Source organism: Platichthys flesus, chromosome 23 (genome assembly GCF_949316205.1).
Source record: "Platichthys flesus chromosome 23, fPlaFle2.1, whole genome shotgun sequence".
Taxonomy (NCBI): domain Eukaryota; kingdom Metazoa; phylum Chordata; class Actinopteri; order Pleuronectiformes; family Pleuronectidae; genus Platichthys; species Platichthys flesus.
The window spans coordinates 309,805-327,135 of NC_084967.1; the positions used below are offsets into that span (position 1 = coordinate 309,805).

Below are 17,331 nucleotides of genomic sequence, written 5' to 3' on the forward strand. Positions count from 1 at the left end.
TTGAAAGCTGGACAACTAAGAACATTGATTTTAGAATTGTTTTGGGAAATGACATTTCAAGGTAATGAATTAACTTTCACGAACAATAGTTTTTTATTTTGAGACAAAGAAAATATACAAGTATAACGTTAGAATCGACATGAGTCCGACGTTCCACCAATTACGTGAAGGCAGCACAATGCATCAACACAACAGTCGAGGATCCACGCAGTTCCCTCTGTCCACAGCACATACAGTTGCTACCTGCTGGGCGGAGTTGACTTAAACACCGGTGCTACATGCTTCACCCTCAGTCCAACCGAGCTGCAGGAGAGGCCATGCACGACTTGACAGCACCGGAACCGCAGAAGAGAGGCCGCCGGCAACCGCGGGTGACCGTGCAACCAGAGGCTATGAGTGCTGCAGGTCGCTATGTTGTGTTGACAGCCCTGTGTGTCCTGTGCTACTGCAACTCTCTCCGCGGGGAGTTAGTGCACGACGATGTGTGGGCTATCATCAACAACCCGGACGTCAGACCGGGCTCAAGCCTAATAAACATCTTCAGCAACGACTTCTGGGGCAAAATGATGGCGGACAATACGAGCCACAAGTCATACAGACCGCTCTGCATCCTCTCCTTCAAGTAAGTGGACGCTCTTTTCATCCACCTTGAACCTCTAAAAATGGTGAGACTGAGGTGAGAAGAACCCTTACTAACCACGGTATGAATGATATGTAAACATGCAGTTGACGCTGACGTCATACAGCTTTTGCAGCACCAAACACCCAATTTGAAACTGATTCAAGCTAAACATTCCTTAACATCACACCTGATTGGATTAATACAGTGTCACCACATTAGACAGAAATGCCCAGTCTAATTTTAGGCCAAACAGCTGACAAGGCATTTCTTTACTCAAAACGAGCAAGTTCACGTGTTAATGGGATAGTTCACCCAAAAATGAAGTTACTCATTTTCTACTAGCAAAGATGCCGATGGAGGGGTGGGTGAAGTGTTTAAGTCCGCAACACATTTTCACAGTTTCAGGGATAAACAGTGTTGCAATACAATAGAAGCACATTTTGACCAATTATTCAAATGTAAAAAACAACAGAAAAAAAACATAAAATACCCCCATACTTCTCCTGATGTGTCATCCGAGTGTCTGTAAACCATTTAAATTCGACTCAAAACAGTGTGATTAACACTGTTTTTAGTCGAGAGGTCCGCGACTGAAAGTAATGATGCTGACGCGAACCACGCATGAGTTCAGTAAAGTTGGAAAGATATTCACAGATTCTGACTTGCCGGATCAATAAGTCATAAGCGAAACGTTGTTAAAGGACGAACGCTGCATAATCCCCACCGTAGTAATGTGGACAAAACGCTACAGGCCAGTTATCGTCAATATGTCATCCTCCGTGATTGACACAGAACATTTGTGTCTATGTAAAGCCTGCTGTGAAATGAGTGTGCAGGGACCTTCTACAAATTGCAACAATGACATTTTTTTAATAAAAATATTCAAAAACGTCACTGTAATATTGTATATACTCACCAAAATCGTATCACAGTTCTGGATCTCCTGCTGATTATGCTACAGTACTTTGGAAAAATGTGGTTTTGTATCATTTTGGGAAATATTTTCTATTAAACATATTCAATAACTTCGGTCTAATACTGTATATCGCCAAAATCATGTCACATGTCCAGGAAGTCCTGTTAGCTATGCTACAGTACTTTTTTGGGAAAATTTGTTTCGTTTTAATGGTTAAAGTTAAAGTTGTTTAAGAAAGTGTATTTGCCCCAACTACACGTCAGACACAAGGAGACCCTTGATGGTTATGCAAAACAAAAGAAAATGTATTTCCCAATTTTGGTGAATTTTAATCAGAATCTCTTTAACATTGAAGCCATGTAAGAAGGTGCCATATTTGCTTTCCACAAACCAGAACCTAATTTGATTTCATATTTTCATGAAGTGACGTACAGAAATGACTCAGACATATAATCCATTTTATCCATCTAAATGACTAATGAAAAACATTTGGTGTAAGATTTGGTGTAAGAGCCCTTCCTAGGATAATGTAGTTGAAAAGTTTGTTTCACGCTCAGGCACGTGCACAGATAGACCCCTAGTGGGTTTTTTGATTTTGATTTTGATATCTGAGGGGCATTTATTTTACTTCTTGTGAGAATTTCGCCCCGACATGCTCCACGGTGCTCATAGAAGGCCCTCTATGTGCACTGAAAAGCACACTGCGTTAACTTGGTCCTGGTGGAAGCCTCAAAGTCAAATAATGACTTTGTGACCTTCTTCAACCTTGTGGAGAAGCTGTATGCCTTTTGCAGTGGCTCCTCAAAGTGCTGTGCTGCTAAAGTTAGATTGCAGCAGTCACTGCATCCAGAGGGACACATTGTGGAGCTCACGAGGCTGTCAGATACCCGTTGGGCTTGTAAGGAACAATCACTGATGGCCCTTCAGAGAAATCTGGAAGCTATAATGATGCTCCTCAATCAGATCTGTAAAAGAAATCCACCTGACCTAGGGGATGCAAACATGATCCAAAATGCGATTAACTTCCCATTCATCCTCTGCATGGAAATCACCACCCCAGCATTTGAAGTCACTGCTCTTGCATCAAACGCTCTGCAACAAGAAAGCCTGGACCACTCCACAGCCTACAAGCTAATTAAGGAGATTCCAGGGGAGCATCACTTGGAAGTCCAACTGGCACAATCATACGGTCCTTCCACTCTCTAACAGTGTGTGCGAACTGGACAAGCACTCCAAACCCAGAGGCAGAATAAGCTGTCCATGTTATTTGTGACTTCTATGAGGAAAATGAGGACCAGCTGAAGACAGAGCTAAAGGTTTTCTACTCCAGCCTTCCCTCGAAGAACGTGCAAGAAATCCTTGCCATTGTGGAGCAGAACACTGGCAAGCTTATCTTTCCAACACTTGTCAAGATGGTAAGGATCTATGCAACACTGCCAGTGACAACAGCTTCAGTGGAAAGATCCATTCAAAACTGAAGATAATAAAGAACAGGCTCAAGAGTCTCTGTGGGGAAGAAAAACCCACCGAACTTCTCCTGCTTGCCATTGAGCAAGACATTGAAATAAATCACAGTGACGTTATAAAAATTCTTCCTAGAGATGGCACCAAAGAGGATGCTCCTGTGAAGATCCTTTATTTTATTCAGAGCAGAGATTTGATAAGTTTTAAGTTAGAATATTTTTTGATTATTTAACATATTATTTGGTTATACAATATGGCTTTGTTTGTTTGTTTTGCCTGTTATTCATTTACTTATTCAATTTGATAATTTGAGTAAGTTTATTAATACAAATAAATATATAAGTAGAAAATATCTTCTGGTTTTTATTTACTGTTTAATTTCATTAATAATTTTTATGAATTCGTGATCAGTTTGGAGGGGATGATTGTGTTGAAAGCTGAACTGAAGTCTATGAACAGGATTCTTAAATAGGAGTTGTTATTATCCAGGTGAGAAAGTGCGGAGTGAAGTGCCGTGGAGATGGCATCCTCCGTGCTCCTGTTCTGGCAGTAGGCAAATTGGAAGGGGTCCAGTGTGGGTGGTAAACAGGTTTTGAGGTGAGCCAGGACCATCCTCTCGAAGCACTTCATAATGGTGGGGGTGAGTGCAACAGGGCGGAAGTCGTTGAGGCTCGCTGCAGTCGAGTGTTTGGGCACCGGCACGATGGAGGTGGTTTTAAAGCACGTGGGGACAGCTGCTTGGGCCAGCACAGGCCCTGAGCACGCGTCCGGGGATGCCATCAGGGCCAGCAGCCTTACGTGCATTGATCCTGCCCAGTGCAGCACACACGTCGATGGAGGAGAGTGTGAGGGGCTGGTGGTCTGAAGTGAGTACAGCCTTGATAGCTGCCTCCTGGTTTTCCCTGTCAAAGCGAGCATAAAAGCTGTTGAGCTCGTCAGGGAAGGAGGCATCACTGATTTGGGGGGTGGTGTTGGTGGGTTTATAGTCAGTTAAAGCCTGGATGCCTTGCCACATACGTCTGGGGTCGGAGTTGTTTTTGAAGTGCTCCTCAATCCTTAGCGTGTGGCAGTGCTGGGCCTTCTTGATGCCCCTCTTCAGGTCAGCCCTGGATGAACTGTAGGCCTGAGCATCACCTGATCTGAAAGCGGTGTCTCGTGCCTTCAGCAGTAGACGGACCTCTTTGTTCATCCATGGCTTCTGGTTAGGGAATGTGGTGATGCATTTGAGGGTGGTGACACTGTTGATGTTGGTGTTGATGAAGTCAAGAACGGAAGAGGCATAAGAGTTGATGTCAGTGTGGGAGTCCAGTGTGGCCTGAACGGCAAACGCCCTCCAGTCTGTGTGTTCGAACCGGAGCTGGAGTTCAGTGTCTGCTCCCTCTGGCCACACTTTAACTGTCCTCACTGTGGGTTTCACACGTTTGATGAGTGGTGTGTATTTGGGGAGTAGAAACAAGGAGAGGTGGTCAGACTGTCCTAGATGGGGGAGGGGGACGGCTTTGTAAGCACCAGCCATGCTGGTGTAAACATGGTCCACCAAAGTCTTGACTCCTCTCATTGCACAGGAGACATGTTGGTGGAATTTGGGGAGTACAGTCTTAAGGCTGAAGTGGTTGAAGTCACCCGCAACAATAAAGGCTGCCTCCGGGTGTGAAGTCTGTCGTTTGCTAATGGCAGCATGCAGTTCTTTCATTGCCAGCTTAGCATTAGCATCCGGGGGGATATAGGCCGCATTCACAACAGTAGATAGAACGGTCTGCACTTAACCATGCGATATTCCAGGTTAGGAGAGCAGTGACTCTCAATGATGACAGTGTCCATACACCAAGCTTTGTTCACATAGATGCACAGTCCCCCACCTCTGGTCTTACCGGAGTCATCAGCTGTTCTGTCCGCCCGGAGGAGGTAGCTCCCAGTTAGCTCGACGGCGCTATCGGGAACGCTGCTGTTGAGCCATGTTTCTGTGAAAATCATGATGTTGCAGTCCATAATCCATTTGTGTGTGGTGATCCGCAGCCGCAGCTCATCCATTTTGTTCGCCAGAGACCGAACATTGGCGGGGAAAAGGCTTGGTAGAGATAGCCGGTGAGGCGTTAGCTTTAGCTTAGCCCTTTGCCCACCTCTCTTTCCCCGTCTTTGTTTACGATCTCGATGCCGCCTGTGAGCACTTCCGGTCGGCGCAGCCGGGTTGATAGCCTCGGTAGCTCTGACGATTTCGGAAATGAGCCTTGGACCATCGAAAAATTGGGTAGAAGAACAGGATCTGTCGGCTGTAGACAGTATTCGCAAGACAGTGAACAGACTTGAAACGAGTAGGCAGATAATAACTATTTTGCTAAATCTGGGGAGACGCTGAGCCTCGCGTTGTACACGCGCCGCCATCTTGGTAGCAAAATATGCTTTTGATGAGCATATTACATTTGTACTTTAGCATAGTCAACAGAACTCGCTAGACGTGTGACATGGTTTTGGTGAGATTATACAGTATTACTGTGTAGGGCTGGGTATTGCCTACATTGCAACATAGTGGACACAGGAACCTAACGTCTCACTGAGAGAGGAGATGGTTGAAGATCTTTAGCAGCATGTAATCTTGTGTCAGAAATCCGACATTCTGTCATTATGCAATGCTGTTATGTTTGATGGAGATTGGGACCCAGACTCGAGTATGCAGTTTAACAGTTTATTGAAATGATTAATAATGGTGGGATTCACAGGAGGTATGTAGAATAGCAGTGGAGTGGCAGTTAGGGATCCAGGGGCTTCAGCACGCGAGAGAGGGGAATATTGAAGACGGCTGACGGTGGACAGGTTTGCAATTGGTGTTGATCAGGAACTGGCAGGCTGGGATGGTTTTGAACAGAGGGAAACAAGACGTTAGGTACGAGCATAGGTAAGGTAATATAGAGCTAATGTCAGACGTAGCTACCACTATAGTGGACAGAACGATCTGGCTTCATCTAGGAAATGGTAATATGGTCTGTATTTATATAGCGCTTTTCCAGTCTTTATAACCACTAATAATGTTTATCCGTACAGTTTTGCCATTCACCCATGCATTCATAAAGTGTACCCATGTCTGACATTTTTCTCAGTTTTTCTCTAGCATACATCATTCATACACTGCCAAATGCCAGGGGTAATTTGGGATGTAGTATCTTGCCCAAGGACACTTCAACATGCATCCATCTCTGGTTAGTGGACAACCCGCTCTAACTCCTGAGCCACATGTGCTGGATTGCTGGTTGATTGTTTAGATAAGGTTGACATGTGTTTGTCTCCATATGTGTATAAGGATATATTGAATAATGGTTGATACTGACTGTACTCTTTTACAATGACCGAATAACTTTTAAAAAGTCTGTTGTCTCAACCCACAGTGCTGAATATTTCTTTCTCTTGTCTGTCAGGTTGAACATCCTGTTGGGCGGAATGACACCTCTGTATTTCCATATGGTCAATGTGTGTTTCCACTGTGCTGTAACCTGCCTGCTCATGCACACATGTAAAAGCTGTGTGTTTGAAGACTCGCGTTTGGCTTTCATCACAGCACTCCTCTTTGCTGTGCACCCTGTCCACACTGAAGCCGTGAGTATGCGCCACACAGCCTGTTACAAACTGGTTCAAGTTGGCTTTACAATAAGAAATGTGGTAGAGGCAAGGGTTAACATCCTGGGCTTAGTGATGAGGCTAATACGGAAGTGCAAGAAGCTGCAGTTCACAGGGTGGACACTGGAGGCTGGCTCCAAGAAGGAGTCAATTCCCATTGACTCTCATGTTAAAAAGCCTGACTTTAGAGCGGAATTAAACCTGTTTACATCCTGGTTAAAAAAACAGTTTTAGTCCCAATCACTTAGTTCTTACTTCATGACAACTCTGAGGGGGGTGAATTTTTTTCTAACTCACTCATTTAAATCGTATAGAGGTTTGATATTATGAATAATTATCATGTGACGTCACAGTTAGCTCGCAACTCCAGCTCCTAGCCTATTGCCTGCTTGGGTCCACCTGAGCTCACAGGCTTATCCCCGTAACTGAACACGACCTGAGACTGTGTAGAGCACACGTGTCAAACTCAAGGCTGGCCCGCGGATGAATTATGTAAGGCCCGCATGATCAAATCTATTTACTATTAGAACTGGCCCGCCGGCAGTGCTTTGCCAGTTCTCAATACAAAATGAGTATTGAGAATTCCTAAGGGTCAGTGAACAGGTCGGGATGGGGCACGTGACAGTTCTAGACCAATGGCTTGGGGGTTGTGTGAGATGGAAGGCTTTCATTGGCTGCTGAGTGGGCGGGTCAAGAGTCAATGACAAATTCCAAAATGCACTGCCCATGTGTCAGCACGTCAATCGTGACCCGCGAACGCTATCCCTCTCCCAAAAAAATGGCTTAACGATGGGTGGAATTTGAAAACAGTAGTTTTCAAGAGAGGTGGGAGCTGCGATGTGCGGTCAAAAGAGTGGATTGGTGGGGAGGATCCGAAAAAAGATGAAGGAGGAAAACGTCACAAGTGAGTTGACAGCTTATTCAAGATTCAAGATTGACTGCATCATACACCAGGAGTCGTTGTGTGGCAAAGCCTTGAAAATGGAACATGTGATGAGCATCATAACATTAGCGGTTAACTTTATCAGAGCCAAAGGTTTAAATCACCGCCAGTTCAAGTCTTATCTGGAGGAGTTAAGTTCAGAATATGGTGACTTGCCCTATCACACAGAGTGCGATGGCTAAGCCAGGGAAAGTTACTGGAACAATTTTTCTTGTTGCGTGAGGAGATCTGTGAGTTTATGGAAAGCAAAGGGAAAGTCACGACAGAGCTCCGAAATAAAACGTTTCTGTGTGACATCACAAGCCACCTGAATGTGCTCAACCTGCAGCATCAGGGGCGGGGCCGTGTCATCACTGACATGTACGCTACAGTGAGGGCTTTTAAAACCAAGCTGTGGCTGTGGGAGATGCAGATATTGCAGATAGACCCATAAGCAGTTAATGAACCTGATTTTATTACTTTTAAATTTAATAATGTATTATTTATATTTCATTTATTTCCTAATTACTGTGTTTTATCATCAATACTCTATAGGCCTTGTTAGTTCCAGGTTTAATATGTGCACTAAGGTTCTTTCAATAAACGTTTAATCCTTCTGCTGGATAGGTAAGTAGATAGGGGGTGATTGGGCTCAGGTGCCACCTGGGCCCAATTAGCTCCCCAACACCTCTGCTTGCTGGAGAACCCTGGCAACTGCCCCTCTCTTCAGGGTGATAGGCGCAGGGCCAGGATAATAGACTCTGATGGAGTTGCTGGGTCTGAACAAAGACGTGGGCCACCAGGACATTGTGCCTCTCAATTAAACTTTTGGTTACGGTCAACATCATATCTCCAGCTGCTGTATGGCGGAGTCAGGTGGTGCCAGACTCCAACAATGTAGTGCGGGCTACTCTGACAATGTGCACCTCAGGCTGTGGGCCGGGCTTAATTTCTCTGTGACCATAATCCAAGTGTGCCTGTTCCATGTTATTAGCTGTGTCTGACATAATAATGTTCAAGTTTGTAACGCAGGTTGACATCCCCCTTGACTGTCAGACCCTCAGGATTGATGCCCTGCAGAACTTGTACAGTGGATGGCTGGATTTGAGGTCTGGATCCATTGAAATGACGACGGGGCAGTGCATTCCTCCAAGCGCTAGAGTCTAGCAGAGCACATAATTCCATATATCCGTATTGGAATACTCATGTTGTCTTCTGAGCCTTTGGTGCATGTGACCACTGTACCTGAGTCAGGAACCGGTGCTGTACTGGCTCTGGTTGCAGATCGTTTGGGTTTACAGGGAGACGGTAAGTACCTCTGTATATGCCCCACCCAAGAACAGTTGTGGCAAATTACTTAGTGCTGTAGCCATGCCCGGCGTATCCACCATTCGCCTGGTTAACGATGTCTGCGTTAACCCGGACAGCCTCTTTAATGTCAACCAGGAATGGATTCATGCTGGTGTATGGGCTCACAGCATTGAAGTGATCCTAGACGAGTCCCCCAGTGTTACCTTTTCTGGCCAGTACCTCAGGCCCGAACCGTAGTTGGGAGCTTACTGGATATTTGGCCCGCTGTCTGGCCGGTAACCAGCCGTCCGGACCTCTCCGTGAAGGAGGCGGAGGAGAAGATTCTATACTTTTCAATGCAGCCACTTTATTTTCAACCCCCTCATCACGCGCTCGGTGATCATTCTATTTAGGTTATCCACACATTTCAGCATATTGTTTTTGCTTCCATTATAAGGGCCTGAGTAATGACAGTATCATGTTTTATACTTTGACATGTGAAAAGCTGACATGTAATGTCTAGCTTTTTAATTTCTCCACTTTAAAGTAGGTCAGGGAAACCTTGAGACATTGGTGAAGCGATATTATAAAACTAAAGCCTCTGTTAAATGATGATGGCGTACCCTTCGATGGAACGGCAACAAACATGAAGGGGTTGTAACATCATTGCACATGGTTGAAAACTCACCAAATTCGCAGCCAAGCTTGGGAATATGCGTCCAAAAATGGCTCATTAGTGTCCCCTGCAGGTTACAACTGAAAAGTCCTATTTTTTACTTTCGGCAAGGAAAAAATATTTTGGGACAGGTGTATCATGCCAAGATTCACAACTAATCCACTTGCTACCCGCCACAACAAACAGGAAGTCAGCCATTTTGGATTGAACATGCAAATTAAGTGGGATTTTGGGCATTTTCATAGGCTACAAAATCCCAACCCTCCTACAGATTTCATCTGAACAACTTCCCATTTGATATATATTTATTTTGATATATATATTTAATGTTAGGGACTTTTTGATAAAGTGGGCGTGTCCATCCCGCTATGCAAATTCAAGTAGCTGTAACTTCCGTTTTTTTCTCCAATCACTGTCAAACTTACCATGCGTGATAAAAGTCTCGCCTTTTTTTCATTTGATCCACCTCAAAATGAACCAAGCATTGAGACGTCTGTGACGCCATAATTTGATACTTAAGCATTTACATTGTAAGGCGATGTCATGATTTTGATGGAATGCCAATAAAAAGGAAGTGGATGTAACTTTACCGTTCATGCTCAAATCTATCTTAAACTTGACGTGTACAATGAGTCACTACGTGAACACACCCCAAGGACAATATTTGACAGCTCAGGCAGAAAGGCTCAACAAAGCCATCTACTGGAAACAATCCCTCTATTTTAAATGCCATATGACCTAAATTTTTTTAAAGCCAACTCCAGACTTCGTAGCTGAATCATGAGACTTAATAAGCAACCATTCTCGTGTGCCACAGATGGACACGGGGACATTTTTGCATTTTCAAATGTGCTACAAAATCCTAATTGTACAGATTTCATCCGATCAACTTCAAATTTGGGATATATCCTCCTAGGTACTTTTTGAACATAAATAATATTTTTGTTGTTTTTTAGGGGCCATGGCCATGGTGTGGTGTCAAATGTCGATGATTCGCCAGAAAACAGGACGTGCTATTGTCATGTGATAATATTTTATAATGGTCATACCGCCCCCTAGATTTAAAAGGAAAAGGGCATATTTTACATTTTGGCCTTCGGCTAGCCCATTTACCCGATGCATGTGAAATTTGGCGGGCAGAGCCTAAAGGAGATATCAAAACCACCGGGGAGAGTGGGGCAATGTGGGACATTTTTTACATTTGCTCCCCTCTAGGCGAGCTTAAATGATACATCTGTAAAATTTAAACATTTCCCATTAATTCAGGATGTTTTCTAGCATTGGAAATGATCAGAATGTCTTCAGGACAAAGTGCATTGAAAATATGATTTTTTTTTTTTTTTTTTAATCAAAATCTGTTTATTGAAGGATTTTCCACATATATATATATATATATAAGTGCAATGCTGAATGGACATTACAGAGGAGGTACACATGAGTGCAAAAATCAACACCAATGTGTCCAGACAGACATGAATTGGGCAATAAAACTTCAGGAAAAGAAAACACAAGGTAACAACAGAAAAAGAGAGAAAAAAAAATTATGTTATACAGAAAAGAAAGATTATATATCAAATATAATCTTCAAATGAAAAATAATCCCTTCCCAGTCAATGCCATTACACTACAATAATATAAGCAAATTGTCACATCTAGAGCCTGCGCTAAAAATAACCTAATGGCCAGGTTTTCACAGAGTCTGGAATGCATCAAGAAAAAGAACCCCACGCCTTCTCAAATCTCCCACTTGATGGCTTAAGCAAGTATCTAACCTTCTCCAATTTTAAGCAGGACATGATTTCTTCTAGCCATTGTGCGTGAGTGGGGGGGGAGGCATCCCTCCATCTGAGCAGGATCAGTCGCCTAGCTAGCAGGGAGACAAAGGATATAGTGCGTTGTTTTTCTATGGACAACTCGATCTCCACCTCCATGAGCCCAAAAAGAGCAATCAACGGGCTTGGTTCCAATCTGATGCCTAACGCTGGGTTCACACCGGACGCGGAAGTGACGCCGAAGCGAGGCGTAAGCGCAGCGCCAATCCTCTGGCTCCCATCCACTCCCATGTTAAATTGATGTGCTGAACACACCGGACGCTGAAGTGTAGCGTTGCGCCGCAGCTGCCTCGCGCCGTGCAGCGATCGTTTCGGCGTCGAGTCTATTTTTTCCGCTGGACGCGAGCGTATCGCAACAGGAAACACACTGAAAAATGATTTAAACTATATTGACGATATATTTTGTATGATATAAATGATCAAATATGCATCCCATACTTTATATTCTGTTGTCCAAGAGTTTTAATTTGACCACTTTTACCGACCACATTATTAAATGTCCCCCTCTGCCCATCCACTAAAGCCACACAAGCAGTCGTAAAGATAAAAAGAGAGAGGGGGGGGGCTACGTATTCTCAACATAGGCTTGATTGGAGAATACGTAATTTACCCTCGACACCCGACATTTAACGGAGCAAACAGCGAAGTTCTTCAACATGGATGACATTAAATTAATAATTGAAGTGGAGAAGTACAGTGAGTTGTATGATCCTCGGAACATGTTTTATAAAGACAAGACTAAAAAGGACACATGTTGGGACGCTGATGCAGTTAATTTTGGAGCAAAAATTAAGTATATGCTTGAAAAAAATTATTAAATGCCGTTTTTACTGCAGGCTGATAACAGCCAAGCGCTTCGGCGTCGCTACCTCGCCCGGTGTGAACCGCCAAGCGCCTGCGCTTTAGGGATTAGCGCTTACACCTCGCTTCGGCGGCGCTTCCGCGTCCGGTGTGAACCCGGCGTAACACCCAAGAGAGTGTATGGAAAATTTCTCTCCAGTAGTTGGTAAGGCTCGAACAGGACCAGTACATGTGGATGAGTGAAGCTTCAGCAAAACCACACTTGATACAATGTGGGCTAATATCAGGGTACATAGATGATAGTTTTGATTTGGAGATATGAGCCCTGTGCACCACTTTGAACTGAATTAAACTGTGACATGCACAGAGGGAGATGGAGCTAACCAGTTTAAGTATGGAAGTCCAAGTGTCCTCTGATAGAGAGAGACCCAAGTATTCCTCCCATGCTGTTCTAAGCCAATCTGTGGAGGCACGCCCAAGATCCAAAACCATGCTATACAGAGCTGAAATTATCTTTTTCTTAAGTGGATTTACAGAGAGGACTCTATCAACAGTGGTCAAGTCTGTGAATATTAAAGAGCCAGGTAAGTGAGAAACAACAAAATGCCTTGCTTGAAGATATTTGAAAAAATTGGACTTGGGAAGACTGAATTTTTCACTTAGCTGCTCAAAAGATGCCAGACTGTTGCCTATGAACAGGTCTTTAAAGCACATGATACCCCTCCTGTGCCATTCACGAAAAGCTGAATCCTTGCAGGACGGTTTAAAAAGATAGTTTGATGCGATGGGGCTCAGAAGAGAGAAGCTGTGAAATCCCAAAAAAATTCCTAAATTGTGCCCACATTTTTAAAGAATGTTTAACCACCGGATTTTTAATGAATCTGAGTGAGGGAAGTAGGAGTGGGGATCCGAGAAGTGCAAGAATTGACATATTATCATCCGACTGTAGCTCCATCTCTACCCAGTCAGGGTAGTCAGATCGGCTGTAGTAAAAAGACCAAAACGCAAGACAGCGCAGTTAGCAGCCCAGTAATATAAACGAAAATTTGGTAGAGCAAGACCACCAGCAGCCTTGGTTTTCTGCAGGTGGTTCCTGTTCAAACGTAGTCGTTTACCTTGCCATAAATATGTAGAAATAACTGAATCAAGAAGTTGAAAAAAGGATCCAGGGATAAAGAGAGGTAGGGCCTGGAAGAGGTACAGAAATGTTGGTAAAATGGTCATTTTGACAGAGTTAATATGTCCAACAAGAGATAATGACATGGGTGACCACTGTGCTAATATTTTTTTAGTCTGCTTCAATAACATGGTAAAGTTGTCTTGGAATAGATCTTTGTGCTTTCTTGTAACTGAGATGCCTAGATAGGAAAACTTCTTATTCTCAATTCTAAAAGGCAAATTGGCAAGGTCTAAAGCTTATGCGATGTTGTTGATAGGAAACAGCTCGCTTTTGTTAAGGTTTAACTTATAACCTGAAAATTTACCAAACTGACTGAGCAGCGAAAGAGCGTGAGGTAGTGAGCTGTCGGATAAGAAATAAAAAGCAAAAGATCGTCAGCATATAGTGAAACTCTATGCTCCGTGCTACCTCTCCAGATGCCGGATATGTCCTTGCAAGTACGGATTGCTGTAGCAAGCGACTCAATGGCCATATCGAAAAGCATGGGACTAAGGGGGCATCCCTGGCGGGTTCCGCAATGCAAATTGAACGGTCTTGACCGCTGTGAGTTTGTGCGAATTGTGGCTATGGGGTGTGAATAAAGTAACTTAACCCATGAAGTAAATTTTGGGCCAAAGCCAAATTTGTCAAGCACAGCAAATAAGTACCCCCACTCAACCCAGTCAGCCTTCTCTGCATCGAGAGAGACAACGCATTCTGGGATATCTTCAGAGGGAGAGTAGATAATGTCAAGCAGTCGTCTAATATTAAAATAGGATTGCCTGCCTTTAACAAAGACAGTTTGGTCTTTGGATATGATTGTAGGGAGGGCAGTCTCCAATCTATGGGCTAGGACCTTGGCTACAATTTTAGCATCCGTGTTAAGGAGGGAAATAGTCCTGTAGGAGGCACATTCAGTCGGATCTTTACCCTTCTTTGCAATAAGGAAAATACAGGCCTCAGTAAATGATGGAGGAAGTGAACCTTGCCTGCAAGATTCAGAGAGGACTGAGCATAACAGTGGGGAAAGCAGCAGAGAGAATTTCTTAAAAAATTCTCCCGGGAAGCCATCGGGGCCTGGGCACTTGCTTGACTGCATTGAAGAAATGGCTGAAGCTATATCTGTCTGGGATATAGGTTCTTCCAATCTTTTTGTTATGTCTGATGAAAGACTTGGGATGTTAAGACCACTTAGAAAGTCAGAGTTAGCATTAGAATCACTCTGACAATCTGAGGTATAAAGCTGGGTGTAAAAGTCCCTGAATGCTTCTTTAATCTGTAGGCGATCTGCAGTTATAAGGCCATTTGGTAACCGGATCTTAGTAATATTTTGTTTTGCTTTGTGACCTTTGAGTTGATTGGCTAATAATTTGTCTCCATATATGTAAAACATGGTTTTACTCTTTAAAAATGATTGTTCAATTGAGTAGGCGGTGAGCAGATCGTATCTGGTCTTAAATTCAAGCCGTTTTTTATATAAATCTGGACACTTGTGAGATTTTCGCTTCACTTGTGTGGGGTAGGCTATAATCTGCCCCCGAAGGTAGGCTTTGAGAGCATCCCACACAATTAAACAAGAAATGTCTGGAGACATATTTAGTAAGAAAAAAGGCTATTTCCTCCTGCATGAATTTGACGAAGTTATCGTCCGATAGCAAAGTTGAATTGAATCGCCACTGTTTGTTCCTCTGAGGGAGGCCAGGGAAAGACATGGTCAGGACAATAGATGATTGATCCGAGATGACAATACTTTGATAAGCGCACAAATGAACCAGTGGAATAAGTTCGTTATCGATAAAGAAATAATCGATCCTTGAGTATGTGTGAAAAAAACAAGTATTCTCTGTCGTATGGATGCAAAGAACGCCATATATCACAAGCACCATAGTTAGAGAGAAAATCTCGAATAGAACGGGCTGACCTACTCGCTGTGCTGGGTTTAGTAGAAGATCGGTCCAAAACCGGGTCCAACCAACAGTTAAAATCACCTCAAAGGATAAGAGAATATGTATTAAGATCTGGGAGCAATGAAAACAGTCGTTCAAAAACACCTATGTCATCCACATTAGGAGCATAAACGTTTACGAATACTACAAGTGTGTTACATAGTTTACCTGAGACAATCACATACCGACCGAACCTATCAGAGATCACATCATGTTGCACAAAGGGAATATCTTGACTGATGAGAATTGAAACTCCCCGGGCTTTTGTTTGGAAAGAGGAGTGAAATCCCTGTCCCGACCATCGTGACAACAGATGGACGTTATCTGAACTGCGAATATGGGTTTCTTGTAGGAAAGCTATTTCTGCTTTAAGTTGTTTCAAATGTGAGAAGACCTTTCTTCTTTTTACAGGATGGTTCAGACCCTTAACATTCCAACTCACTAGACCCAGATGTCTGTTCATTGCGCTTGATAAATAAAGTTGAAACATGAGCGCAGTGAACTAAGCAAAATGTTAAGAGATAAGGTGTGACTAGTGCATTGTGCTGGATTTGAAAAGATTACAAAATTACAGGCAGTGAAATCTAACCCTAACCCACCCTCCACAACGAAGACAGCTGCTAGAAAAAAAAAAAGCAGCAAGCTCTTCAGAACAAACATCATTCAACAACACCTCTTCCTGTCTCACACACAACTAACTATTGTTCCCGTGTCATACACATAATCAGCACCTTCTAAAAAAGAAATAAAAAATAAACAAATGTGAGCTCTAAGATATGATTACAAATAACATAAAGCGTCTAGTTCCAGGAAACGTAGAGTTAAAATTGTCTCCCAATGTAAACAAGCGCTCACAGCTGGAAAGTGTATTGTCAAGGGTCGTAATGCAGAGCTAGACTCTATATTAATAACACTCATAGCAGAACCGAACCTCATATGAAAACAGAGAGAATAAGTAAATTCTGTTTTAGATACATTATTTATGCAAAGTGACCAAACACCGTGAGATTTGCTTGTAATATTAGTAATAGTCTCTGGAAGCTGTCAAAAGGAACAGCGTTAAAATACTCACGTATGAACCACTGGACTGAACATATTCACCAGTATAAACAAGTCGCGCCGACCAGCTTGTAACTAACCATGCAGAAAGGCAGGACCCAAATTGGAGCCACCTTCCCTCTGCTGGGTTCGTCGTTAAACAGTTCCATCACAAAGTTTTCGAGGATTTGGGGAGAGACCTGACGTACTCGCGCGCCTCGTCCGCAGAGCTGATCCACTTTCTGTTTCCGCTGGGCAGCATCAGCCGAAGCCGGGCGGGGAAGCGCAGAGCAGGCTTCAGACCCAATTTATAAAGTTCAGTCATCACGTCTCTGTACTCCGCTCGCTGGGTTACAACTCTAGGGATGTAGTCCTCTACGATCCGAATTGGCTGGCCGCGATAATCGAGCTTCCGTCGCCGAGCCTCTCTGATGAGTAGATCCTTCATCTGGTAGCGGTGTAGGCGGTGGAGGACTGGCCGCGATCGCTGTCCGGGGGCCGGTTTCGATGCCAGAGAGCGATGGGCCCTGTTGATTTCTGGTGCAGTTGGCAGGAACTCGCTCCCAAATACCTCACACAGCAGCTTTGAAAAAAAGTCGGTGGGATGTCCGCTTTCGGTAGACTCCGGCAGGCCCAAGAAGCGCACGTTTTGACGTCTGCTTCGGCTCTCCAGGTCGGAGACTTTAGCCTTAAGTTTAGCATTGTCATCTCTCAGAGTCGAGCAGATTTTTTCAAGGTCCGAGACTCTTTGACTGATGTCCTCTGCAGCAAGTTCAAGGGACGAGACGCTGGCCGTGTTCCTCTAATGCGAGCCGCGTCTGGTCGAGCTTCGAGTCGAGCTGGCTGAATCCTGTCTTGAACTCGGTGGCTAGAGAGTCACGATGCTGCTCGAGCAGCGCAGTGATGGCTTCCAGCGTTAAGCTAGCGTTAGCTTCTTCTTTTCTGCTCGGTTTTCCGCTTTTCGAAGCCATTTCAGAGAGAAAATTTGTTTTTTCCGGGCAAAACAGGACGGGAGATTAAAGAAAGCAGAAAATAATTATTCCTAACAATTAAGTT

At 43.8% G+C, this 17,331-nt stretch overlaps 1 protein-coding gene across 3 annotated transcripts in view; it reads left to right on the forward strand.

Annotated features, from left to right (window-relative positions):
- The first annotated feature begins 195 nt into the window (after positions 1–195).
- tmtc1 (transmembrane O-mannosyltransferase targeting cadherins 1) overlaps positions 196–17,331 on the forward strand; it is a 106,597-nt gene continuing 89,461 nt past the window's right edge. For 2 of the 3 annotated variants that reach the window (XM_062382913.1, XM_062382914.1), the window contains exons 1-2: positions 196–622; positions 6,413–6,590. In XM_062382913.1, the coding sequence (XP_062238897.1) occupies positions 279–622; positions 6,413–6,590 (522 nt within the window). In that variant the 5' untranslated portion in view covers positions 196–278. Of the gene's footprint in view, positions 623–6,029; positions 6,197–6,412; positions 6,591–17,331 lie in introns of those variants that run through there. The other variant, XM_062382915.1, reaches the window with a different exon arrangement.